The 26,931-nt window shown below is 32.9% G+C and overlaps 2 protein-coding genes across 7 annotated transcripts; both read left to right on the top strand.

Moving 5' to 3' along the window:
• The first annotated feature begins 9,388 nt into the window (after positions 1–9,388).
• LOC126659755 (transcription factor bHLH91-like) lies at positions 9,389–12,356 on the top strand. Of its 2 annotated transcripts, none has more exons than XM_050353087.2 (4): positions 9,389–9,556; positions 9,640–10,527; positions 11,011–11,457; positions 12,023–12,356. In XM_050353087.2, the coding sequence occupies exons 1-4, from the start codon at positions 9,410–9,412 to the stop codon at positions 12,122–12,124; spliced, it is 1,584 nt and encodes a 527-aa protein (XP_050209044.1). In that variant the 5' UTR covers positions 9,389–9,409; the 3' UTR covers positions 12,125–12,356. The 2 variants fall into 2 exon arrangements, with proteins under 2 accessions (XP_050209044.1, XP_050209045.1); XM_050353088.2 differs by having other exon boundaries at positions 9,509–9,556; positions 9,648–10,527.
• A 5,529-nt stretch (positions 12,357–17,885) lies between these two features.
• Positions 17,886–23,848, top strand: LOC126660705 (uncharacterized). 5 transcript variants are annotated; one of them, XM_050354347.2, is made up of 4 exons: positions 17,893–18,152; positions 18,568–18,645; positions 22,309–22,379; positions 22,507–23,848. In XM_050354347.2, the coding sequence occupies exon 4, from the start codon at positions 22,519–22,521 to the stop codon at positions 23,566–23,568; it is 1,050 nt and encodes a 349-aa protein (XP_050210304.1). In that variant the 5' UTR covers positions 17,893–18,152; positions 18,568–18,645; positions 22,309–22,379; positions 22,507–22,518; the 3' UTR covers positions 23,569–23,848. The 5 variants fall into 5 exon arrangements, 4 of the variants coding, with proteins under 4 accessions (XP_050210304.1, XP_050210303.1, XP_050210305.1 ...); XM_050354346.2 differs by having other exon boundaries at positions 22,309–22,384; XM_050354348.2 differs by lacking the exon at positions 22,309–22,379 and adding an exon at positions 21,078–21,169.
• The last annotated feature ends 3,083 nt before the right edge of the window (positions 23,849–26,931 follow it).

Below are 26,931 nucleotides of genomic sequence, written 5' to 3'. Positions count from 1 at the left end.
GGAAAATCTAGGGAATACTGATTTTCTTTGGATTTGATCGACATAGAATGTTTATAGACATGCGTAGCATAGGAATGAAATATGTACGTATGACTATATGATCTTAATATTCCCCTATAAGGAACGGAATACTCTAGAAACTATCAAGTTTCTGACGTGGCCAAGTTAAGCCAAAAGGAACTTGTTTGTGATGGTTTATTTATGCTATGTTTTAAGGGACACATCGAGAATTCTATACAAATAGAATGGCTGAGCAAAGAACTACACAAGCGCGTGCAGTCGCACAACTCGTAAACGAGGCCCGCGAGGAGGCCAGAGGTAATACGGGCGAATATGACCCGGTCCAATCGGCAGGTAGAGCCGTGGACGGGGCAGAGACCAAGAGGAACCTGGAGTAGGCCAAGTCGGGAACGTGCAGGCACCAGGAGTGCCGCAACCACCCAATGTCGATGTTAATCAACTGGCAGCAGAGGTAACTAATATGCGGAATTGTATGTTAATGATGGGGCAGTTGATACAACGACAGTATCAACGCGAAGAGAGAAACACAGATAGAGATTTGTTATTGGCTTATACGAAGTTAAACTCAAAGAAGTTTGACGGATCAAGCGATGCACTTGATTTCCTAGAAGAAGTTGAGCAGAATGCTCGTAGACTCCAAGCAGACGAAAGACAAACGGTAATGTTGACCGAGATGTCAATGAAAGGTTCAGCCATGGATTGGTTTCGACAAGTAATCAGACCGATAATGGGTCAAATAACATGGGCAGAGTTTGTGACCCGATTTAAAGAATTCTTCCTACCATTCGCTGTGGTTGAAGGTAATAGAGATAAGTTATTATCATTATCTCGAGGTAATGGATCAGTTCACGATTATGTCGCTGAGTTTAATCGACTGAGCAGATTTGCTCCAGATTTAATGATAGATAGGGTCCAAGTTAATACAAGATTCGTGAATGGATTAGGATCTCAATTTATAGGATTATTGAGTCATACTGATAAAGAGTTTGTTCAGCTTGTGGATAGTGCGAAACAAATGGAACGAGCACTCATCCATTTCGATGAAATTCCCGATCCTTCACGTTCAAATCAGACAAGAAGTGAACGTTTGAATTGCGGACATCAAACGTCCAGTCAAGTAAGAGAAGAAACTGAACGACGCCATGGCCGAACGCATAAGAAGGGAAGGCAAGGAAAAGCAGCCAAAAGGACTAGAACCATTAGTCTAAAGTCTGAGCAAGGAAGTTCAAACTTTATAAACCCCATATGTCCACAATGTGGCAGAAGACACTTAGGTATCTGTCAGGCTGCAAGGGATGTATGCTTTAAGTGTGGACAACAAGGTCACTACGAGAGTGAATGCTCACTTTCCATATAACGGAGTACAACGAATCATGTGAAATGCTCAACAGTTTTGTCTCTACAATGATGTTTGGTTAAACATTACAAGGTAGACCACATAGTAGCTGTGGAAGTTATGGAATTCAAACACAAGAAGCTCACTAATGATTGGACCTCTTGAGCTAATCTAGTACAGAGAAGAACGTTTAGGACGTGAGTTTAGCACGACGCCTGAAACAGACGAATAGGTTACATCTTTTCATGTGTTATAGGTATGTTTAGATTGTGAATAATGGAGCGTTAATCGCTATAAATAAAACGTTTGTACAGAGTCTTATGTCGATAGAAACTTACATAAATTTCGTTTTGCGAAAAGAAATGTATTTGATGAAATGAAATGTTTTGAAAAGACATAATTGTGCCCGGACACGAATCATAAAGACATCGCATTGACACGAATAGAAATGCATCACTATATTAATATTGCATTCACTAGTAGGACATGCATCATATACATCGTGTGTCTGAAAGAAAAGAAAAGTGTCTTTGCAACTCTTGTGATGAGAGAAGTCATCACACCGGCGCACAATTATGACATGATTTGAAAATGAAAAGTATCGTGATTTTAAACGGATGAGTTTTCAAACGTAAGTAAGCTCAGACAATGACTCTGTACTTAGAGGCGTAGAACAAGACTGATCATCTTGTTAGGCCTACATAAGGACATACGTGTATAGAATAACGAAATGTATCGAGATTTAAATTGCAAATCTCTAAGGCGGCCTTGTATATTAAATACAAGAACAACAACGCTACTTTACAAACATGTAAAGTGGTAGCGACCACGTTTAAACTCGAAGTATGTTTACCTCTAAGACGAGGAAATCGAACATAGAAGTTAAATACGTCAGGGGATATGAACCCTACGAACAAGTAAACCTTGTTCAAAAAGGTCGAATAAAGAGAATCGATTCATAATAATTATGAATCAAGCCGTAATAAGATGATTAGGATTGTTAGCATAGGAAGTTACTCGATAAGTATATCGAGATACTTTCGCCTAGAAATAGTAATAGATAAGAGACCGTATGAACCTAACTGTAAAGTCAACAGTTAATGAATGATTAATCAGAGTATCGCAGCGGAAGTGTGGAAGGAAAAGAATGATAAGATATGAATAAGGATTGGTTAAGTAATATAAATAAGATGTTATCGTAAACGATCGACAAAAGAGAATTGATTCATAATAAATATGAATCAAGTACTAAGTAGTAAAAGAAGGAACTTCTCTACAATAAATGGAATAACGAGACAAGAGAAGATGACAGATAATGAAACTAAACCCCTAAGGTCACGACAACTAGAATTGGATGATGACAGCAGTAATACGAAAAGACTACGTAAGTAGTGAAACACGTATTAATTGAGTGACCATATCACTCAATAGGGAATGATCATAGGGTTAGACGATATTGGAAAACAAGATATGTAAGAAAGGTATATGAAAATTCGAGGACGAATTTTTATAAGGGGGGAAGAATGTAATACCCCAAATAATTAAGTCGTGCCATGTGTCAGGAATTCCAATAAATTAAGTTAAGAAGAATTTAATTTAATTATATCGGAAAATTGGAATAATTTTATTAAGCTAATTAGCGAGATTAAAGGAAATAACTTCGGAAATTAATATAAAATAAATTATAAATCCCGTAATGGAAATTATTTCGCCAAGGTCCGCGAAATGTTTTATAGTATATGTGGTAAAAGTTTCGGATCAATCGGAGACCTTTTAAAATTTGGACGCGGATACATTTTGGACTATATTGCAACTTTTGAGAAGTTTCAAGGGCCAAAATATAAATTAGCCAATTAAGCTTCGAGAATAGCAATTAAAAGATTATTGTCGGAAAATAATAATAATTGGGTTAGTATTATTTATTGGATATAAATAATACGTAAGTAATTGAGTTGAAGTGAATAATTAACCATTTGGTTAAAAAAGAAAGTTTAAAAGAGAAATGGTTTAAGTTAAAGAAATGAAGGATCAAAGTGGTATATTTTCCAATCATATGTATAAGGAAATGAATGATCCAGAAGCGATCAGATCATCATTTTCATTTCTTTCGTTTCATCGCCGTTCTCACCGTTTTCATCGTACGATCTCCGTTTCTCGTCCGTTTTCGACGTTCTATAGCTCGAAACGATCGTATTTCAACGGGTAATCACGGTAAGCACGTCGTTTTGCCGTTTATTTGAGTTTATTGGATGGATTTTTGAATTGAAAATTAGGTTACGGCGAAACCGTATCGCGATTACGTATTTGATTCGTTTTATACGTTTTTATTGTGTTTTTGGATAGATTAGGATGCTATATGGATGTTGGATGAGTTCGGGATTGATTTAGCACGTCGAAATGGCCGTTTTCAGCGGTCGGGGTTGTGCCCACGAGGGTGCACGACGTGCTCAAGGTTAGAGCACGTCGTGCAGGGGCACGACGTGCCCTAAAGAGGTGCACGACGTGCACCTCCCAAATTTGAAGGTGCACGACGTGCACTAGGGGGGTGCACGACGTGCACCACCCTTCTTTTGAAGGGGAATGACTCCAAAAACCTAATTTTACGATCCCCTAACCCGATATCGACTTCCGGACTCCGAATATGCGAAATTCGGACGTTAAACGAGTAAAATATGACTAGTTGTTTGGAATGAGATAGTTTATGGATATCAATTGGTTTTATTAAGAAAACCTATATTCTCTATTGAGGATTGAACCAAGAAGTATTAAGAAACGAAAGAAGTATGATTCGTTTATCAGAAAAGATTACGTTTGAAGCACGATGGTTAAAGAGTGTGGCGTGTCGTGTCTCGAGTCTAGAATCAATCCTCGAATAGGATTCTGATATGAGTTAAATGATTTGAAATTGTTTTAGATCCGGCGAGGCAAGAGGCAGCGGGACAAAGAGCTCGGGAAGCTTGACGTGTCTAAGCCCCGAAGTGTTTTTGGATAAGCGTGTTCTGTGAGTACACTTTAATTACTTGCTAATATTCATAAAGTCGCGTATTTTCATATACGGACGACTATATGAATACTTATATGTTTAAAAGTATGTTTGAAAAGTATATGTATGTATGTTTGAAATATTTGTATTAAAATAACATAATTATATGAAATGAATACGAATGCTTAAAGAACCGGGGAAGGGTAAAAGCAATGTGTTATGAACTCAAGGGTTTGGTAATATACATGTATCAAATAAGATACGTATAAGAGCATATAGTACATCCCTATATGTACTATATACACAAATATCGAATAATATACGAGTATCGAACCAAATATGCACAAGAAAAGTATAGTACATTCCTATATGTACTATTATTCATATATTTATAAAGAAACATAGTACGTTCACAAACGTACTTTTAAATATAATGAATACCCATATGTGCGTGTGTTATAGATATATGTTTGTAGATTGTAATGTGCATGTCATGGTCCATAAAGGATCAATATAACAGAACGAGAATTGTATTATGGTACAGCCAAATATAAGAACTGAGATGCAAGGTTGAACTTGAATGAATTATCCCGAGACATGTATCTCACCCATTCTCGATAATAGTCCTTGGGACTCATATGAAGATAAAATTAATCATAATATATCGAGAATCAATTTGAGATAAGAGCAATAATTAAGATATGATATAAGACACATCGGTTGGCGTGGCTATCGATGTCAGGTGATCAGGAATACATCGGTTGGCTTTGCTATCGATGTCAGGTATGTAAAACACATCGGTTGGCTTCACTATCGATGTCAGATAGATGAAACACATCGGTTGGCTTTGCTATCGATGTCAGAAAGATAAAGTCAGAGAAACTTAATGAGAAGAACAAAGATAATCGAAAATCATAACAATAAACAAAATATGACAAGTATGTACGTAGTATAAACGTACATGAGATATAGGAATGAGGCAAAGGTACCAGGTACGTCTATAACATAAACGTTTAGTTTATGACACGTACGTGATCCTGGAAATATGAATGAACATACGAAGTATGTTTGGAAGTAATATTATATGAAATATGATCCAAAAAGAATATTTTCTACATAAAGAAGTTTTCAAACGTTTTCACCCTTTATGTAATATTACTTGTAATTATGTGTATTCACTCAGTTTTATACTGACCCCGTTGCTACTCCAATTTTTACAGGTTGAGTTAGGTACGATTTGGAGAATGAAGCTTCCGAAGTTTTAGTTCTCGGAAGTAGTACGAGTCATGAGACCAGGTTCTCATTCTAGCAAGTCCGCAGTAGATTAGAGTAGACAGACTCTATTTTGTAAAACGCTTTAACTCTGATGTATATTTCAAACAGGGGTCGTGCGTATTTTGATATTATTGTGATATATAAAATATGATTTAATTTGCGAAAAATATATAGTAGTTTAGGCTTACTACGGGTTTTGGAGCTACCACTCCCATTCCCTAACGCCGGTTGCGACTCATGATTTTGGGTCGTGACATACGACCCATTTATTTCGTGTCATAAACGAGCAAACACGTTTATGACACGAACCCGCTAAACCTCAACTTGGATTTGCCAAATTTACGTGTTAGGCGAATCGTGTTATCGTATCATAACCCATTTTGACATCCCTAAGCCCCAGAGCCCAAGTTCTCCTTTCATTCCGTTTTTCTTATGTCCATAGGTAACTAAACTAAGCTGCTCTCAAAAAAATCCTACACCGCATCTCCGACTTCATTAAGAATAGTTTAGTTCCCCGTGTTAGCAATGGTAAGGTAATTTAAAATGTTCATGCAGTTCAATTCCAAAAAATAGGGTATTGTATAATATAATTTATATTATACATTTTGGGGAACATTTAAGTTTTTTTGATTTTTCGTTTTCATTTCTATCCTAAAGAGCTAATTTGACCTCTTTTCATTTGGAAAAATAATCAAAATGATGCTTTATATTTAGCTTATATTTTAATTAAACATTAATATTATTAGTCATTTATAATGTTTTCATCCTTTAATTAATTTAATTGTCAAAAATTTAAATTTTAGGATAGAGATAAAAATCAAAAATCAAAAAATGGGTACAAATGAACTTTTTTCTACCTGAGGGTATAAACAAAAAAATGTTATAAGGTGAGGGCTTTTTAAGTAACTAAGCCAATATAAAAGTGATAAACATTAAAGTTATTTTTGTTATGTAGTTATGCGAAACACGCCAACGAATTTACAGTTGTTTCTAATGGAATAAATTATTTGCATGATTTTAAAATTTAATAGTTCATGTGTTTCAAAAATTATTTAAAAGGGTTACGAGTCCCTTTCTAAATACTTGATGGGCACTTTGTACATTCTGCCGAAAATAAGTTGGGTGATTTTTTTATTATTTTTAAATATTGTGTTTAATTCATTAAATAAAATATAATCTTTGCGGTTTTTTTAAGGGTTATTTATAGGCCTAATTACTTAAAAAAAACCCCACCTTATAATATTTTTTCATTTATACCATGACCTAGGAAAAGTTCATTTGTACCCTTTTTTTGATTTTTCGTTTTCAACTCTACCCTAAGCACTAAATTGAACTTTTTTTATTTAGAAAAAGTTTAAAATAATCCTTTATTTTTTAACTTATTTGTATTTTTTCAAATAGAAAAAAGATGATATAACCCTTCTATTTAATTATTTTTAATATTTTCATCCTTTAATTAATTAAATTGTCAAAAAATAAAATTTTGAGGTACAATTGAAAACGAAAAACCAAAAAAGGGTACAAATGAACTTTTTTCTAGGTCAGGGTATAAACGAAAAATTATTTCAAGGTGGGTTTTTTTTAAGTAATTAGGCCTTATTTATATATAAAATCACCACCTTTACACAAAATTACAAAAATAACACAACCTTTAAAACGTGGCAATTCAGGGCACCACCTTTTATTTATTTTTAAAAATAACATGGGCACATTTTTAGTGGCGTTTTTGCTGACGTGGCATGACACGTGGAACTCCCATCGGATGTCCAAGTCAGCCAAATTTTAACTAAAAACGTGCCCATGTTGTTTTTGAAAAAAAATGAAAGGTGATGCCTTGAATTGATACGTTTTAAAAGTGGTGTTATTTTTGAGAATTTATGTAAAAGTGGTGATTTTATATGTAATTAACCATTTTTTAATGACAAATTTAATTCGGTTTAATTTAATATTATAATAAAAATCCAAATGTGTGGTTCGGTTTAGTTTTGACCATAATAAAGTTCAATTAAGTTTCAGTGTAATATGTCAGTTCAGGTTGAAAAATTATGAATTCGATTGGACTCAATTTTTTTTAAAAGGGAAATTTCGGTTCGGTTTGAATCAAATGAGCATTCCTAGTTGTGCTCATCTAGGGGTGTAAAAATTTAATATAATAATAATAAAATTATTATTGTTATTTTATAACAAGCTCATTTAGACCCGTTTAGTCTCGCGATCCTCACGAGTCTCAGTAATTGATACTCGAACCTGGCTCGAGATGAAACTACTCGAGCTCGATCTTGGCTCGAATTTTTCGAGCCGATTTCGAGCTTTTTTCGAGTCGATCTCGAGTAATTTACGAGTTGCCCAACTCGTTTACACCCCTATGCTCAGATCAAATCCTGAAAAAAAAAAAGATGGTACTTTTTTCTTTTTTTAAGATAAGCCATCTTAGGTATAAATGTGGCATATCATGTGGTTTTACCAGGTTTTGATAATCATAAGGAGAAAAAATAAAGCAAGAAATCTTTATGGCATTGGCCAAGAAAGAATCAAAATGCTTTAATTTTCCTTTTGCCTGATGAAAATGTCCAAAATTGTACTTCCTAACAACAGACCAACTTTTATTTATTTGAAGAACAACTGACCAAAGTTGATCCTGATTCTCTGATTTTGTACTTCCTTTTTTGTGGGTCACATGTCAATATAATGGTACAATCCCTTTTAACTTTTTCTTTGTGAGGAAGTTTGAGGGTTTTAAATAACTTATTTTGTGGAAGATAATCAAATTAGATGAACAAAAATAACTTATTTTACTAATTTTATAGATTTAAATTAAATCACACAAAAATAGCTGAATAAATTTTTTTATCAAAAATTGTAAATTTTAAAAAAAAATCATTATTTATCAAAATCTATCATTTAAAATTGCATTTTTAAGTGGATGGTTATTTTTTTTTGTATGGATATGTATTTATAAGTCCATTATTTTTATATCCATTCCAAACGATAAATGTTTGAAGCTACAAATTTTATATTATATAAATTTTAAATCCCTAAATCTGATATATTTACGTGTTTAAAAAATTCTCCATCCAAATAATACATAAATCATGCACCAAACAGAAGTAGTAATTTAGGTCAATCGTTAAATTAGCACAATGTATTTAAAGATTAGAGAGAACAAAACATGTACTCCTTGTGCATGTTATTCTTACTTATTTAATAAATTCAATACATAATTCTCCTAAACATGGATGAAGGTTGTTCATACCTTTTGCATTTCCTTTAAAAATTCCCATTTCATCTTAAAAGGAAGCAATAAATATCTTTAATTGTAATACGCAAATTTTTTAAAACAAGGATTTTATGCAAGTAGTTTTGTTTGAAATCATTTTTGAAAACAAAAACAAAACCAAAGACAACAAAACAAAACAAACCGAAACCTTTTGTTATTATTAATATTATTTGAATACTAAATTTTGATTTATTACGTTTATAATGATTTAAACACATTGTTTAAAACTCTGCACTACACATTCTATTTTTAAAAATTTGACATTTTATAGTTTATTTTTATTTTTCCACTAAATTAAAAAGAATAAATGTCGTTTTGATGAAAATCATTGTATGATGCAACGTTTTAAATAATATGTTTAAATCACTACTACCGCAAAAAAAAATAGATATTTATGCAAATATCTCTAGTTATTATTATAATTTTAATTTTTTAATTATGGAGAGATGAGTGGGGTCCAGAGAAAAAAAAACAAGAATGAGAGTAACAACCAGAAAAGGAAATCATCACATATAGCATGCACCATCTTTCAATTCCTTTCTATTTCCAGTTTCAACTCTCCTTCTCTCCTACCTACCCTTTCATTTCATTTCCATTTTCTCCAAATCTCTCACTAACTTACCCAAAAATTACAACAAATTCTTCATTGGGTTTTCCTTTACTAGTAAGTTTTTCTTGCCTCTTTAATTTAACTTTATCAGCTCTTACACCCATTAATTTCTCTTGTTTTTTTCTGTTTTTTTCTAGGTGGGTAGATCCAAGAACAACATGTATGAAGAAACTGGTTGTTTTGACCCCAATTCCATGGTGGAAGGAGCCGATGATGGGCTCTGTCAAGCTTTGCAAACTCCACCACAGCCTCTCATGGCAGGTAGCTCAACCAACAGCCATAACAGCTATGAAGAACATCATAATAATAATAATAACAACAAGATTCCAACTCATGATCATGAACTCTCTTATAATCATCATCATCATCAAGATGATGTGTCTGCTGCCATGGAAATCCAGCTTCAAAACCAGCAAATGGGTTGTTTTAATACCCATTTAATGCAAGATCATTGTAACCAGGTTTTGAATTTTAACCAAGATTCATCCGCATTTCCTCAAACACCTGATCTTCTCAATCTTCTTCACTTACCCAGATGCTCAAATTCTTCAATCTCCTTCACAAACCCTAATCATAACACAAACCCATTAGGGTTTGTGGGTGACCTACCCATGGCTGATGCAGCTTCAGCTTCTTCTATGCTGTACGACCCGCTTTTTCACTTGAATCTCCCGCCGCAACCTCCGTCTTTTCGCGACTTGTTTCAGTCCCTCCCGCCGCATGGGTACTCGCTACCTGGCTCGAGGGGGAGTTCTTTGTTCGGCGGGGGTGGTGGCGGTGGTGATGAGCATGTTGAGGGAGGTGGAGGTGGTGGTGGTGGTGGAGTTGGAATGTACCAAGATGGTGGTGATGGGGAGCAGCAGTTTGATAATGGGGTGCTGGATTTTACTTGGGATATGGCTTGTATGGGTAAAGGGAGAGATGCTGGTAAAATGACTAAACATTTTGCTACTGAGAGACAAAGGAGACAGCATCTTAATGATAAGTATCAAGCTTTGAGGAACTTGGTTCCAAATCCTACAAAGGTACTTCCTTTTTTATTCCTTATATTTACTCACATATGATATTACAAAAATGTATAATTTTAATGACTAAATCCTATGTTTAATTGAAATTGTTCAAATTTTATGTTTCAACATTTTGTTTTGGTTTGCAATTTCGCTTTTGAAACTCTAAAACTTTACATTTATAATGTGTTCTCGTAACTAATATTGTTTTGCCATTTTTCCATTTCACCTTTTTCATTTTCGTACGTACTATATATGGAGTCTAAATTTATACTTAAAACTGAATTATTTTTAATTTTTTTGGCTATTGTGATTAATCTTCTTTTAAAAAAATTCGTTTTTCATTTCAGCATTTCTGTTTTCATGCAATATAGACTAGACCTAAATGTGTTGAAATAGAAGTTGTGTATATTTGTTAGCCTAATTGTGTTTTATGCTATGTAAATTGGTTAAATTATGGGCTAATTGTGATTTATGTTATGTAAATTGTTGATGAGTTAGAATGATAGAGCTTCTGTGGTTGGAGATGCAATTGAGTATATCAAGGAGCTTCTAAGAACTGTGAATGAGCTGAAAATACTAGTGGAGAAAAAGAGATGTGCTAAAGAAAGGAGCAAGAGGCAGAAGACAACTGAAGAGGATTCATCAATTGGTAATAATAATGGTAATAATGGCAATGAAACTTCTTCTGTCATTAGACCTCTTGTCGACCCGGATCAATCCTTCAACAATGGATCATTGAGAAGCTCTTGGCTTCAGAGGAAATCGAAGGATACGGAAGTCGATGTTCGTATAATCGACGATGAAGTTACGATCAAACTTGTTCAAAGAAAGAAGATCAATTGCTTGCTGTTTGTGTCTAAAGTTCTTGATGAACTTCAGCTTGATCTTCATCATGTTGCTGGTGGTCACATTGGTGACTACTATAGCTTTTTGTTTAACACCAAGGTTAGGTTCACTATTACATTTTATACTCTTGATTAGGGGTGTGCATAAATCAAACCAAATTTATAGATAAAATTTTAATTTTTTTGATATTTTGATTCAGTTCTAATAATAAAGAAAATTCTAAAACTGAATCGAAATAATCAGACCAGTTACTTCATATGGGTTTGGTTCGATTTAAAAAAATAAATTCTGTTCGGTTCAAATTGATGCACATCCTACTTTTGATTTAGTTTTGTGGGTTATAAGTTGATATCAAATTTTAGCTCTTAGTAACAATTTGATACCAAAACTTTAATTAGTATCAAAGTGGTACCATAAATTTACATTTCTAATGATGGTAATTGGATAAATTCAACGAATATATGTTGAGGTGGCATTCTGAAATTAAAATATATTTTCAATTATCATATGCCACATCAGCAAATTTATTCAAGGATCATCGTCTGAAATATAAATTAAATTTACGTTGCTACTTTGATAATAAATTGAATTTCGGTACGAAATTGAAATTCAAGACAAACATTTAGTGTTTAAATTCGATTCTTATGTGTTTTAAATGGTGCAGATATATGAAGGATCTTCAGTTTATGCAAGTGCTATAGCAAACAAGCTGATTGAGGTGGTGGACAGACATTATGCTTCAACTCCATCTACAAGTTGCTATTAGTTGACTAATTAATGTGGTTTAGGCCTAATAGAAGTGGTGTTTAATCATTTAAATAATAATTAGAACTAATGTTTGGGATAATTAAATAGTAAAGGTTGAAGATTAAGAGAGAAATTAATGCTAATTTCTAATGTATTGACATGAATTTTGGCTAAAGTTGGCGATGCTTTGCTAAACTTGATATATCCTGATTATGGGGTTCTCTTCGTTTAAAATGGACCATTTTTACAAACCTCGGGGGTTAATTGTTCGGGTGTGTTTAAATAGTTAGAATGTTAGTAAAATTTATAATTACTATACTTTAAAAAATTGAAATGCTAAAAATGTTATTTTTTAAAAGTTTGCGGGGTGGACGCCTAGAGGCGGATCTACCTTCAGGCTCGGGTAGGCTCGAGCTCGGGCTGCCGCCGAAAGCCTGGAGGACCGATAAATTCCGGCGCTGGTCTGCAAACTTTCATCCATGGCTGCCGGAGAAAAGAAAAACGTGGAGTTGTGCTTGTGTGGCTGTGCTAAGGAAGAAGAAAGAAACCTTTTTTTCTGTTTTTAAAAGGACCAAACGACAGTCGTTCGGTCCTTTCTTTTAATTTTTTAGAGACCAAAACGACTTAAATTTAAAAAGAACATTTGGCCCCCACTGTTTTCATCTGTTTACATAAAATAGATGAAACGGGACAGATGCATATTAAATGCACCAGGCCCAGCAATCAAAGAGAAGACATAAATTGAGGAATAATTATACAATGTAACGGTTACGCCACGTCATTCGTGCAACAAATCAATGAAGCGTTAATCATATATATGCAAATGTTTAATTATAAAAAATAAACAATAAATAACAATTTCCTATCGCAAATGATTATTGGCTTATTGTAAAATTGACGTGTTGTGTTGTGTGGGATAAACACTCTAAATTGAGTTGGGACTCAATTTGATTCATCAATTTCCAACTCTATTGTTAATTCTTTAATTAATTCCATCACATTTCTATTTTCTTCAATTATATTTTTTAACCTAATTTTTTAAATCTATAATTCAATTTTCAAATTTTCTAACCTAAATTTTCTGAGCTCTGGCGGGTCGTTGGTCATCGTATATTTTTTGGCGAAACGTTTTGAATTTTTTCATAAGTTGATTTCGTGCAAAGAGTATTTTTTTAACGGTTTTGATTTTAAAAAGTTATTAACAATTACTATAAATTAAATAAAAAAATAATAATTTTTATTTAGTGGGGAAAAAAGCTTTTTTATATCATTAATAACATATAAATTATAAAAATCCATAATTAATTTTTAATCTTATTAATGGATGCACCAATTTTATCTATACTATATATAAAAGCACGGATGGGGGGAGGGACATGCAAATTTACTGAATAATCCTTTATAGTTTACTACTAAATAAAGGTTTTATAGTCATTAACTAATTAGTTATTTAATTAATCACTATTATAATTAAAGTACTAATTAGAATAGGTAGCTAAATTATCTCTAATTTAGTTTTAAGTATGTAAAAATTAACTAAATTATCTTCAAATTAGTAGGAATACCTATCTTTTAGTTTGATTGAACTATAAAATTAAAATATTGTATTTGGTCAATATAGTATTATTTAAATTTCTATCTTATTATTTTCAAAGATATTATTAATAAAATTAAGTTAATTGTTTAATTATGTTTATTATAAAATCAAAAGAATAATAAATTCAGTATGGAAAAATTTAATAACTGAATATATTATATTTATTTTTACAAAAATTCTTAACTAATTTAATATTAATTATAAATAAAAAATTTGATATAATTATAATAAATTTACTAATATGTTCATTGACGAGTTACGTTACGAGCCACGTGCATAGCACGTAATGCGAAACTAGTAAATTTAAAGGTCAAAATGAACCAAATTAGAGTTTAAGAATATAAATAATCTTTCATCAAAATTGAAGGGCTTAATTGTACATTCTGCTAATCTTTAACGTGAAAGTTAGATACACCAAACCAAATTGTCCTAAGAACATTTTCAAAAAAAAAAAATTGTCCTAAGAACCCAATAAACAGCCAAACGTGAAGAGCCGTCACTACCACGTGAATTCGTTAACTCAAGACGGTTACTTTCCCACAATTCTCCCAATCGTGTCATACTGCACGCGTCCTCTTTCTCCAACAAACTTGACTGTCACGTGTCATCTACTCACCGCTACACCAAATACGTGTGTTTATCAAACTAGCTTAAAGAGCGTAGAGTTGTAGGATCATAGCATGCATATTGGGAAGTTTGTGCAGTGTGTCCATGTGTCGCGCGTCGGTAAATGTCAAATTACATTACTTAACCTCAACTAGCTAATGGGTTTAATTTAGTAATTACTAAGCCTAATCACTTAAAAATTCTCCATGAGTCCACGTTGTATTTTTTTTCGTTTATATCCCGGTATAGGAATTTTTTTAATTGTACTCTATTTCGAAATTTTAGATTTCATCTCTACCCTAATTTTAAAAAAATTGTAAAATTAATTAATTTAAGGATGAAAACACTAAAAACAATTAAATAGAAGGGTTATATCATATTTTTTATATTTAAAACAATACAAACAAGTCCTTTTAACTTTAAAAATGTGCAAATAAATCCTAAAAATTAATTGTTTTTAATTTTTTTATTAAATAAATAAATTCTGGCCCACCACCGTACTCATCTGATTTACGAACCCGCCACCGAAACCGGCAATCTTTTTTGAATTTTTTTTATTTTCAGACGAGAAGGAGGAAATCCTCCTCCTCTCCTGAAATCTTCTCAGGGGAGGAGCAGCAGCTCCTCGGAGCTGCCGCTCCTCAAGCGAGGAGTTGTTGCTCCTCGCTTGAGGAGCAGATCAGCTTCTCGCATCAAACGACTCCTCGGAAAAACGAGGAGCATCTGCTTCTTAGGTGAGGAGTCGCCTGATGCGAGGAGTTGCCTGAAATACACACAACAGCAAATATAGAAAGAAGTTTTTAAAAAACTTTAACATTCATTCCATTCCTCAGTTGACACTTCATAACTTTCAAATGGGACTACAGCGTCCAATGATGATTTTTATAAAAAAAATCATCCCGATGACGAGTTATCGATTTGTTTGTTGGAATCTAAGCAGACGTAATCAGTGCATAGTTGCGAACTTGGAGGATTAAGGCGTAATTATCCGTAAATAGCTTATAAAAATCCAAAGAGATTGTAGTATAAGTCCAAAAATTGGACTAATTGCAATGTCTTAAAAGTTTATGGGCCAATTTACAAGTTTGACAAGCTGAAATTGACCATACCCAAATCTAAGGGACTTTTTAAGCATTTTCAGGCACTAAAATGGACTTTTTGACACACGTTGCTTAACCTTTAAGAATAAATCCGAATTTAAAAAGAGGTTTACCTAATCCAAACACTGAAAAGGAGTCATCACTTCACACACTTAGACACTCTTGACAAAACTCCATCTCTAGCTAACCCTAGCTTTACCTCACCCATATAAATACCACTCTTAAACAGCCTAACCAAATGTCAGTAATTTCGAACCACCAAAGCACGTACCAAATCCTAGAATTAGAAGAGCCAGTCCGAACCCTACACCCTACACACACACATACACACACTAGTCGATCAAACTAAAGCTAAAATGCTAGAATCACTCAAGAACACAATCTTGCACAAAAACTGAAGCTGGATTTCACATCCATTTTTCTAGTAAACAAGCCAAGGACTCAGAACGGTACTTATGAGGACCCTATGTGTGTCTATATCACTTTTATTATCATGTCAGTCAAATTGCATATTTAGAATTGTATATTTTGGTTGATTTTGATTGTTTTGCCATAATTGTCGTGTCTCTATAATAACTGATGTTTTAATGTTTTTGCCATGAAGTAATTGGATTAGGGAGCATGTTTTAGGTATGTCATAATGTTTTAATCTGTTAAAATATAAAATTATTTAAATCCAGCACTTAGGTAGCATGTTAGAATTAAAATTGCCTCTTTTTATGTTCTTGGCGTGCCTGTCATCTTGCCATTAAAACTGCTTTAGAAAAGCATGATTTGAGGTGTTTAATGCTTGTTTAATCATTTTAGATCGATTCCAAGATGTTTATATATCTTTCTCTTTGCGTTTAATATCTTTAATGTTTTTTGCATGAAAACCGAATAATGAACGAATGAAAAATGACCAAACTGCTGCCCCTGCATGAATTGGCACCGCCGGTGTGGACTAGCACCGTCACCAGCCTGAAATGGCGTAGCCGGCACTGCAACTAGCGCCCAGTTCGTCCTTTCCTGCTTCCAGAATCGCGTTTCCAGATCCTTCCAGCTTCGATCGAATTTGTTTTTAAGTTTTCAGGTTTGTTTGAGCTCGGAATTAGGTTCAGTTTGAACCCAGATTTAGGATTTTTTATGTAGTTTAACTTTATGCTTTGTAATGGGCCAGACCCAGTGTAATTTGGGCTTCAGAGCCCAAAGTTATAACTAATAGTATAAACCGGGCCCATGAGCCCAACATCTTCAACCCCAACAAATTCCAGACCAGGTTCTGGGTCCACCCAAACTTGGAATCAATCCCGGTTCAAGCCAGTGGAACCATATTGACGAGACGAAAAACTTCTATGCTCTACCCGAGAACTAGTTCTGACCACACCGACGGTCAAAACGTGGCGAGCGCCAGACGCTCATGTCAACGAGGTTCAAAATTATCCCTCACCTTGTATGTCTATTTCAATTCACAGAGACTTCATGTGCTTGGGAGTCCCTGATGATTAAATAAACCAAGATTTAGATGAATGTTAGGAGTAATCGCTACTTGATAGCTCAGATCAAGTCTTATGCGTGTCTAACGTGTTTACCGCTTTTATATGTGTTTACGTTTCCAGCATTATATCCCGTGAATTGCAATATATGATGAGATGATATAGATGCATTAAGTAAGTAAATAAAATGGAGGTTAATAAGCCATGCACATGAGTCTTGGGGAGGTCCACGAACCCGGTGTTTGGTCTGCATGCGATTATTTTACCCATAAGCGAGTAAGATTATCGAGTCGATATAAAAGGCACTTCCTAACTGAGCTAGGTGGCGACTCTACACTTATTTCAAAACTTGTCCAGAATAGAGTCCTGCCATAAGTCTGGGCGAACGGGACCCCGAAAACTTGTCCAGAATAGGTGCACTGGTAAATTTAAATCACCGTCTATTGTTTTTTTTACCATTGACGAGTCTTTTTTGTTTGATGATTATCTGATTTTGGTGTGATTGTTGTCCATCAAACCAATTCCCAGGGTGGCTATCTTGAGGTGTCGCCAACACAACATTATTATTTCCAAACCGTGCATGATGGTCTGAACTAATTTGGCGATCATTGTGGAGTCTGTGATTCTAGTGATGCGGTAAAAACCAGAGCAGTGGTGGGTAAGAGTGGCCAGTCATATTCGAAGCTCCATTGCAGAAATGTGTCACAACATACAAGTACAATTTCACATGAGCAGATTACATGACAATTATTTTTTTAGTAAATGCATATCCATCAATAGTTACACACCGTTAATATTATGTTAACTCGCACACGCTGAAGGACTTAAAGTAGATGTTCCTTGCTAACGAAGGACTTAGTTAGACATTTTATAATGCAAGGACTCAATCTGCAAAAACAAATATAGTGCAGGAATCCAAATATACATTATCTCTAAATTTAGGAATCAAAAAATGCTTTAAGCCAAAATTCCTCCCTCATCAAATAAAAGAAGGGCACATAATTTAAGAAAGAAGTTAAAAGCAAAGAATAGATGGCGTATAAGTGAGTCCGATGAAAAAGCTCTTTCATCATTAAAATTAATGGAAATGAATATGAAGAGATAACAAAACTTCCACTCCCGCCCTTATTAATTCATTCTCTCGATCTCCTCGCCTTATTTTCCGATTCAATTTCCTCCCAAAATCAACAACACCCAGCCCTAACTTATATTATCCCCCAAAATTCTTCAATTTTTCCCTTTTCTCAATTAATTTCGCTCAGTTTCTAGGTATGTCTTGAATTAATTGTCTGAATTCTCGTTTTTTTGGTGTAATTTATCAAACAGTGTGTAAAGTTTGCAGCTTTAAGTGAAAAATGATTAGGTTTCGTGTTTTTTTTAATTAATTATTAAAAAGGATTATAATTTTTTATTCTAAATGAATAAATCAATAATTAAATTAAAATTGGATCTGGGATTGGATAGAACAAGGTCAGTAGGCATGTGGGTAAGATATTAGGCTTTTATTTTCTTTTGATTATTTAAATTGATTAGCTTGGCTGTCAGGTTTAGCGTGATTAATTAGCTAAACCACGTTGTAATTAGAATCTGGGTGTTTTATTACTTTAATTGAATCTCTGACTTTGGCATTATTATTGGTTGCTTGTTTTGATGGTGAATGTTTTTCTTTATATTTGTGTTTCAGATATACAGTTTGGTGCTTTCAATTCATTCTCTCATTTCGATTTAGATTTACTGCCACTCACACGAATTTCAATTACAGGTAATTTCATGGTTTTGATATCTTTTCTATTTCTATCAGTGAGTTTTTACTTTCAATTCTCTTGTGAGTGCACCCTGATTTGCTTTCGTAAAGTGTTTTCGGTACTGTTTATTCATAAACTTATCCGGTTCAGATCCTGAAATTGTTTTAATGCATCAAATTGTTATGAGTGCAATTGAATTCAGTATTTTTACTTTTTTTGGGTGCAACTCTTGTGTTCTTTGATTGAATTGCGATGGTCCCAAGTATGGTTGATCTTGTGACAGAGTCTAATTCTTCGATGCTAGTGAAATTGATGGAGATTTAAAGGGTCTATTTGAAATGGTGGTTGAGAAATTTCTTGTCTTGATGGTGGCTAGATGCCATTGGAAACGGTGTCTAAGTCAAGTTTGAGGTGTAATTTCCTAGTAAGTTCCAAAATGTATAATCATCACAATTAAGAAATTGTCTTTCTTAAAAAGATGACATTGTTATTAGTTTGATGGCGGGTATACTATTAAACACACATCTGGATAAACTTTAAATGTGTCTTGAATTACATTACTAGAACTGTGGATGCTGTCTGTGCAAATCAGGCACACTTGGCTCAATCATAGAGATCTTCAGATAATGCCGTGTCGAATATTCTTTTTTCTTCTTGTATTGTGCTCTTTTTGTACCACTCTGTACATTGATACAGGTTCAGTCAACATTTTTTTGATTCATAAGCTCCCTCTTTAGTATTTTCTGCCGCTTTTGGTCTACGCCATCATGTGTTCTATTGGAGACATCATTCAGCACTTCGGTGATGTGGGTTCCTTTAAGTTGTCAACCAGGTCCTTAGTTTATGTGCAGTGAGATTGATCATGCAATGCCATTGATTATTGAGTAGCTGTTTTCATTGGGAGTAGAGTTGTTTGGCGGCATCTTGATTAATATGATAGATCGTTTAGCGGAAAGCTTGTAAACTGAAGAATCATGTTTTTTTTTTTTGAAAAGATGATTAATTTGTCTGTTATGGTTCTGAGATACATTTTTATTAACCTGCCTATTGTCTGATAAATTTGTTACTATTTAAAATTAAAGGAATGTTAAGGCTAATTGTTGTTGTGATGGAAACTTTTCATCATACATATGCAAGAGATTGTAACATCTGTTCTTGGATCCGTGCGGTCATTGACTGTGTTATGATTAATTTGCACCTTTTTTGTCCTTTATGCTTTTATGCATAAGTTTACTTAGAATTATGCATGTTTTTCGTCACAAGTGTGCTGATAAATTTGAACTTTCTTTTATGAGATGTGCTTAAATCCAAGTGTTAATTTTTTTTATCTTTTTATCGATATTATTTTCTAAATTTTTTTATTTATTCTTGTTTCAATAGTTTGCTAAAGTTTTTCATTATAATTTAGATATTTGAGTTCCTTATTTCAAACTCAAGATTTGTTTTCTTATTATATATGTATGGCATGGCATGCATTGTTTTTAATTGGCATTAAAAGCTTTACATCTTTTTGTTTGTAAGAAATATTTAAAAAAAATCTGAAAGAATTTTTTTAAAATTTTGCTTGAGCTACTTGTGGAGACTTTTGACCTCTGGTTGAACAACAAACCTGCGTACATGGTTTTAAATTAATGCTGTTACATTATGTAAAGACAGTTATCTAAAAGATTTTAAGCTGTCTGTTACTGTTTTCACTGTTATCTGATCGTTATCATATTTTGCACAGGTAAAAGAATCATTTTATTGATATTTATTCTATTATACTTTGTATTATGAATATAGTATATTCTAATTATATTTTACTGTCTTGTATATCTATCATGAACATACTATATTTTATTACTAACACAATAATAATACATATTCTATTATAGTATAAAATAATGAATTAAACATTGATTTATATCTTTTCAAATTCTTTTTATTAGATATATGTACAGTCAATTTTCGTTTAACTTCAAAAATTGGTAATTCCACATACTTTACAATTTTTTTTAAATTTTTTTGCCTCAATGGACTGTTATTTAACGCTACAGGCTTACAGCTGTTACTGATATATATCCACTATATACAGCCGTGGCCGCGATTGCGGCTGTTACTGCGATTTAAATCTATGCTGCTTAGCGCATTATTGTTGTGGTTTATCAGTCTTCAACACTGATAGTGTAGGATTTGGCTCCTAGTTGATCCTTTCTTTGAGTTGCTTACTGCATCTCAAGGTACTTAGGATGTTTTGACAAAATATTTCCATTTGTTCCATTGACGCCTATGGTAAAAATCTGTTTCTATGAACCTTCTATTGCTAATTATGTGTACTTGTGCCTTTTTGTGAATGTTTTAAGTACCTATTCCTTTTTGTCTCTCAAAGAACCTAAGATGATTCTTGTAAAACTTTTCATTCTATCATTTGATCTCTATGTTGCATGTCAAATTTTTGAATCTCTCTCAGGCCCATCCTCGTGCAATTACTGGTTAAAATGCTATTGAGTATTCTTAGAAAGCGTCTTAGGCCTTCAAGCTACAGTGGTGGTAATCTGCTTGGTAGGTGCCGCATTTCTTTAACGCTGCTTTTGGAGATGTTTCTTTGTTGGATAGATTGGAGATCTGTCATTCAGATTTAGCAGCATAGCAGCTAATTTTGGCGAATAACAGGATGCCTATATGAAGGCTTGTTGCCACTTGTTTTTAGTCATGTGCGTTAGAAGAGGGTATTCATTAATCTGAGCTTGATAAGTCTTATTATGTAGTTTTGCTTTTGCTTAGTTTATTTTGACTCTGAATCAGTGGACGCGTTGGTGTTCCCACATTTGTTAATCTGAGCTTGATAAGTCTTATTATGTAGTTTTGCTTCTGCTTAGTTTGTTTTGACTCTGAACCAGTGGACGCGTCGGTGTTCCCGCATTTGTTAAGAGATGGAGGCGTAGGATTTGTGATATGTGGTCTCAGCTTGTTTTTCTAGAAGCAAACTGTGCATATTTCATATCTGATTGTCCCGTAGTACTTTTCCAGCTCCTTCCATAATTTAAACATTTTTTCATCTTGTGCTGGATGTTAGAAGGAGAGGGCTGAAAGAATTTGTACCTTTTTCTTGAGCATTTGCTATGAAAAAATGTTTACCCTGTAAAACACATTGTAAGATTCAATTGACGAAATCATTACCATATGCAGCCATTCACATATACTTTGTTGAATTAACAAAATTATATATGAATGACCATTGCAAGCGATGTTTTATAGAAAATGGCATTTAGTTATCAACAATTTTCATAGTGGTGGCTTTTTATTTATTAACTTTTAATGTCTTCGAAGTAGAAATGTTAAGGTTGACATTCTTAAATGGATTATCTACTGAAGTATTCAAATATACGGTTGGTTTTGGATGTCTTTTTCAATAGGGTTAAATAAGCTTATAGTGTAGTGAAAGATATATTTTGTTTTTGAAAATGAAGATGGTTTGACATTTAGGGGCTTTTATTATTGTTTTCCCACCTCCCGACAACTGCCTCACGCTGGAAACAAAAGCCATTAGACGAGACTTGCTCACTATATGGATGGAAGTTTGTATAACACTAGAATTCCTTTTGTGAAGAAACATGTTAATTTTATTTTCATTATCTTTGTTCTTTCCATGATATTACTGAGAATGCAGTTTTTGTTGTTGGTGTTTATAAATTTCTCAGAATAGTAATTCTCAGATTACATTTGTGTTCCCTTGACAAGTGGCAGAAGCATTCAGAGTTTGTCCCAGATAGTTATGTAATTATAGTGCATTCTATAATTTGATTTGCTTTTAAGAGTTTCTATTTTGCATATACTTGTAATTATTTTGGTTATGCATCTGAAAGGATGACATTAGTTATTGCATCTTCGGGTTTCAGGTTTCATTGGAAATGGCTAAAGGTAGCAGGGGACGACGTGGGATGGCTTCCCGACAGTTCAGGCTGACACCATACCCACTGCCATCATGTGATCGAGAGGACTTGTACATGAAGAGATCTTCAGAGGCGTTGGATAAGAAAGATTGGGAAGATGTAACTTGTTCTGTGTGCATGGAGTGCCCACACAATGCTGTTCTTCTACTTTGTTCATCTCATGACAAGGGTTGCCGCCCCTACATGTGTGGAACTAGTTTTCGGTACTCTAATTGCCTTGACCAATATAAAAAGGCTTATGCTAAAGGGAACTCATCCGATATTACTGCTGAAAACCCAATTCTGTCTTCAGATGACAAGTGCGAAGCGACAGAGCTTGCATGTCCACTTTGCAGGGGACAGGTGAAAGGGTGGACTGTGGTGGAACCTGCACGAGATTTTCTTAATGCCAAAAAGAGGAACTGTATGCAAGATGACTGTTCATTTGTTGGAGCTTTTAAGGAGCTACGGAAGCACATGAAGACAGCTCACCCATCTGCAAGGCCACGTGAAGTTGATCCAATTCTTGAGCAGAAATTTAGAAGGATCGAGAGGGACCGTGAACATGATGATGTAATTAGTACGATAAGATCCACAATGCCCGGGGCAATGTTTTTTGGAGATTATGTAATAGAGGGAGACAATCATGGTTTTGATTCCGATGAAGAAAACCGGGAATTTGATGCAGATGCTGCAGGGAGGAACGATGCTGGTTTTGATCGAAACCTGGTGAATGTCTTCCTACTGTTGCATGCATTTGGACCATCTGGTGATGGTATGGGCAGACGGCTGAGACAGCCTGAGAGGTCCAGTGGGAATGAGAGTGCTGTTGATACTCGCCACACTTTGTCTGTCAGTAGTTTGAATTCATCAGATGACGACAATGATAATGACAATGACAGTGACAATGACCACGGTGATGGAGGATTATCCCTTGTAAGCCGACTTCGCCGCCATGGTAGGGTGCTTTTGGGACGTTCAGGTAGGAGGCGCAGGCAGAGAGAAGCCGACGGCGGAGGTGAGAGATGATTTTAAATGCTAGGTACATAGCTTTAGGAGGACTATTTCTGAGACAAAAAAATATAAAGAATTGACCTCAAATTTCATGTATTTATTTAAATTGCATGGTTTCTGCAGAAGGGCTGGCAGGAAAATTTGAATCGTCTGTTATATAATATCCTAGATTTAGTTTTCTTATTGCCTTGACAGGCAATGAAACATTCTTCTACATGAAAAATAACCTTTGTAAACATGCATGTAAACATGTAATTTTCTTGTACTCATAATTTGCAGCTTCTTTATTCTTTTTCGTTTCCTTGTGAATACCTTTCTTATTATAATGAAATTGTAAGTCGTCATTATTGATTGGTTGGGTGGTGTAAAATTGAAACTTACAAATTTATTTGGAAAAATTACACAAATGAGCTAATTACGATGATTTGTTATAAAAATACTATGCGGCCTAATTGTTTTTATTAATGCTAAGTTTCTGTTTATATTAAAGAGCCAATAATAATAATAATTATTTACACTAAACACATGAGCATCTTGCTGTCTTCTTTTCCATTCTTTCTTTCATTAGCTGTCATTATTTTAACTTTTGAATTTTTGATTTCTTTTCTTACTTTCATTAACAGGCACATATGTGATTTTAACATTATTTGGATCAACCTCTTTTTTTTCTTATCCTAAATTTTTAGCTTCGAACAATATATAATTTTCTTAATTTTTATTTTTGCTTAACGTCTAATATTTTTTCATAAAATAGATAGACGGTGCAGAAATATAGGTAGTAGAACAATTATTATCATAATCATCAGCAAATTACCGGTTAGGTTATTAGATAGAATATTTCATACATCACACTAGATAGATATCATATTCATGGAATACGATATATACTATTTTTTCCGTCATTGTTAGGTTTTTAAAGGTCTGGAGATGATTTTGTTTTGTGTTGTGTTGAGTTACAGAGGAAGAGTTACAGAAATGAATGATGAAGATGGTAACGGTGAGTGTGAAATACTGAGTTATTTGAGGAGTTGGGAAAAGTTATGGAAAGCCTTTGAAGTTATAGTTTTATATCGTTTTAATGCCATGGTCCTTTCAATTATGTCATTATTAAAAATTGTGCATTTTATCTAAATAATCATTTAGATTTAGTTATACTACATCTTTAATTTTTTATCATCTTTTTCTTAATTAAGTGATGATAATGGGCAACTACTTCTCAAATTACTATAAATATTTATGCGGCCATTTTTTTAATCTTAATTAATTATTGTGATATGGTTTTCTTAATTTAAATCAGCATCATAATTTTAAGTTGATGTCTTCTAAAAAAAATTAATTATTGATAAATTCCTTAGTAACGATAGTCTTTTGTAAGCTGATCATATTATAATACGTATTATTTATGTATCGAGAATATATATATCATATTTTAACAGTATTTCAGAGATGTATGATCATACATGTATTAGTCATTCGGTGATATATATTTGTATGTTACTATTTGTGTATTTTTTTCTATGTTATTTCATTTTGTTTGTAGTAGATACGTGTCTTAGGTATAAGAAGTTTAATGTACTGTTTTCTTATAATGTATCTGAGATATTTTTTAGATGTATTTGAGATGTTTTTTAGATGTATCACGACTGTTTTTGAAATAAATTTTTATGTAAAAACAAAAAAATAAAATGTTCAATTTTTTTTTTACATATTTTCATATATTGTATCACACAGTTTTTTGACATGTGCATAAGCAAGATACAGTTGGAGATTCAGAAATAAGCGTAGACCTATATAAAGCCCGCAAAAAATAGAAACAAGGTACACGTTCGTTTTTTAAACAAACCTAAACAGACCAGAAAAATATTATTTGTATATTTGAGATGTGTTATTAAACTGTATTTGATATGTTTTATTTGTGTATTTGAGATGTATTCATTTAAACCTGTATTTAATATGTAATTATTTTGTGTATTTGAGATGTATTATTAAAACTGTATAATTATTTTTTTTAGGATTAATTACATATAAAATCACCACCTTTACACGAAATTGCAAAAATAACACGACCTTTAAAACGCGGCAATTCAGGGCACCACCTTTCATTTCTTTTCAAAAACAACAATGACACATTTTTAATGGCGTTTTTGCTGACGTGGCATGACATGTGACACTCCTATTGGGTGTCCAAGTCAGCAAAATTTTATCTAAAAACGTGTCCATGTTGTTTTTGAAAAGAAATAAAAGATGATGCCCTGAATTGACACGTTTTAAAGGTCGTGTTATTTTTAAGAATTCGTGTAAAGATGGTGATTTTATATGTAATTAACCCTTTTTTATGTATATGAGATGTATTTATTTATATTTTATTTAATATGTATTTTTTATGTATCTAAGATGTATTATTAAAGTTATATTTAATATGTATTTTTTATGTATTTAAGATGTATTATTAAAGTTATATTTAATATGTATAATTGGTGCATATTTATTAACTGAAGAAAGGAATGGAATTCACGTGTCGTAGATTTGTGCGAATCAAATTAAAATATTTGTTGGGATATTTGCTGATGTGGCGCAAATCAATTGCAAGTGATGAAGTATTTCAGCAAAGTTTGTATTTTTATTATTTTTATCCATTTTTTATATACAGTCGACCCTTCAATAATTAATACACATGATGGATCAAAAATTTATTAATTATTAAAATTATCAATTTATTGAATTTACTAATATTAATATCATATTATAAAAAAAAACTAACTAAATACACTTTACAATCACTCAATTTAAAAGAAATAATTTTATATTCAATTTAAATAACATAATTTGATATCAAATTAAAAAATAATTATTAAGAAGTTGTATCCATAAAATAAAATAATTTTTAATTTTTTTTATACTAGAGATACTTTACTTACTTTAATTTGTTTATCTAATAATTTCTTTTAAAATTTCTCAAAAGAATAAGAAAGTCATAATTTGATGGTATTTTAACTTCCACTTTATGAATTAAGGTTAATATTGCCTCAAATAAATCATCAATTGTTATATATTTCTTTAAAAAATTTTCTCTAATAATTAATATTCATGTAGAATATATTTCAAATTTTATTAATTATTAAATAATAGAATTATTAATTATCCGACGTGGAACGAAGTTGGTTTTCTCAATTTTCTATTAATTATTAGAATTATTAATTTATAGAATATTAACTATTAGAGGGTCGACTGTAGTATACAATTGTCCAGTATTTTGAAAGGTTTTTTTTTACCTTTTTAAATACATTAGTTTGTAAAAATAGTTTAAACACATTATGTAGCATTAGTTTATTACATTCATAAAAACATGATCGCATCGGTCTAACTCATAGATATAAC

This window comes from Mercurialis annua, linkage group LG8 (genome assembly GCF_937616625.2).
Source record: "Mercurialis annua linkage group LG8, ddMerAnnu1.2, whole genome shotgun sequence".
Classification (NCBI taxonomy): domain Eukaryota; kingdom Viridiplantae; phylum Streptophyta; class Magnoliopsida; order Malpighiales; family Euphorbiaceae; genus Mercurialis; species Mercurialis annua.
Note: the sequence above shows the minus strand (reverse complement) of the source record. Positions and strands in the feature narration are given on the sequence as shown.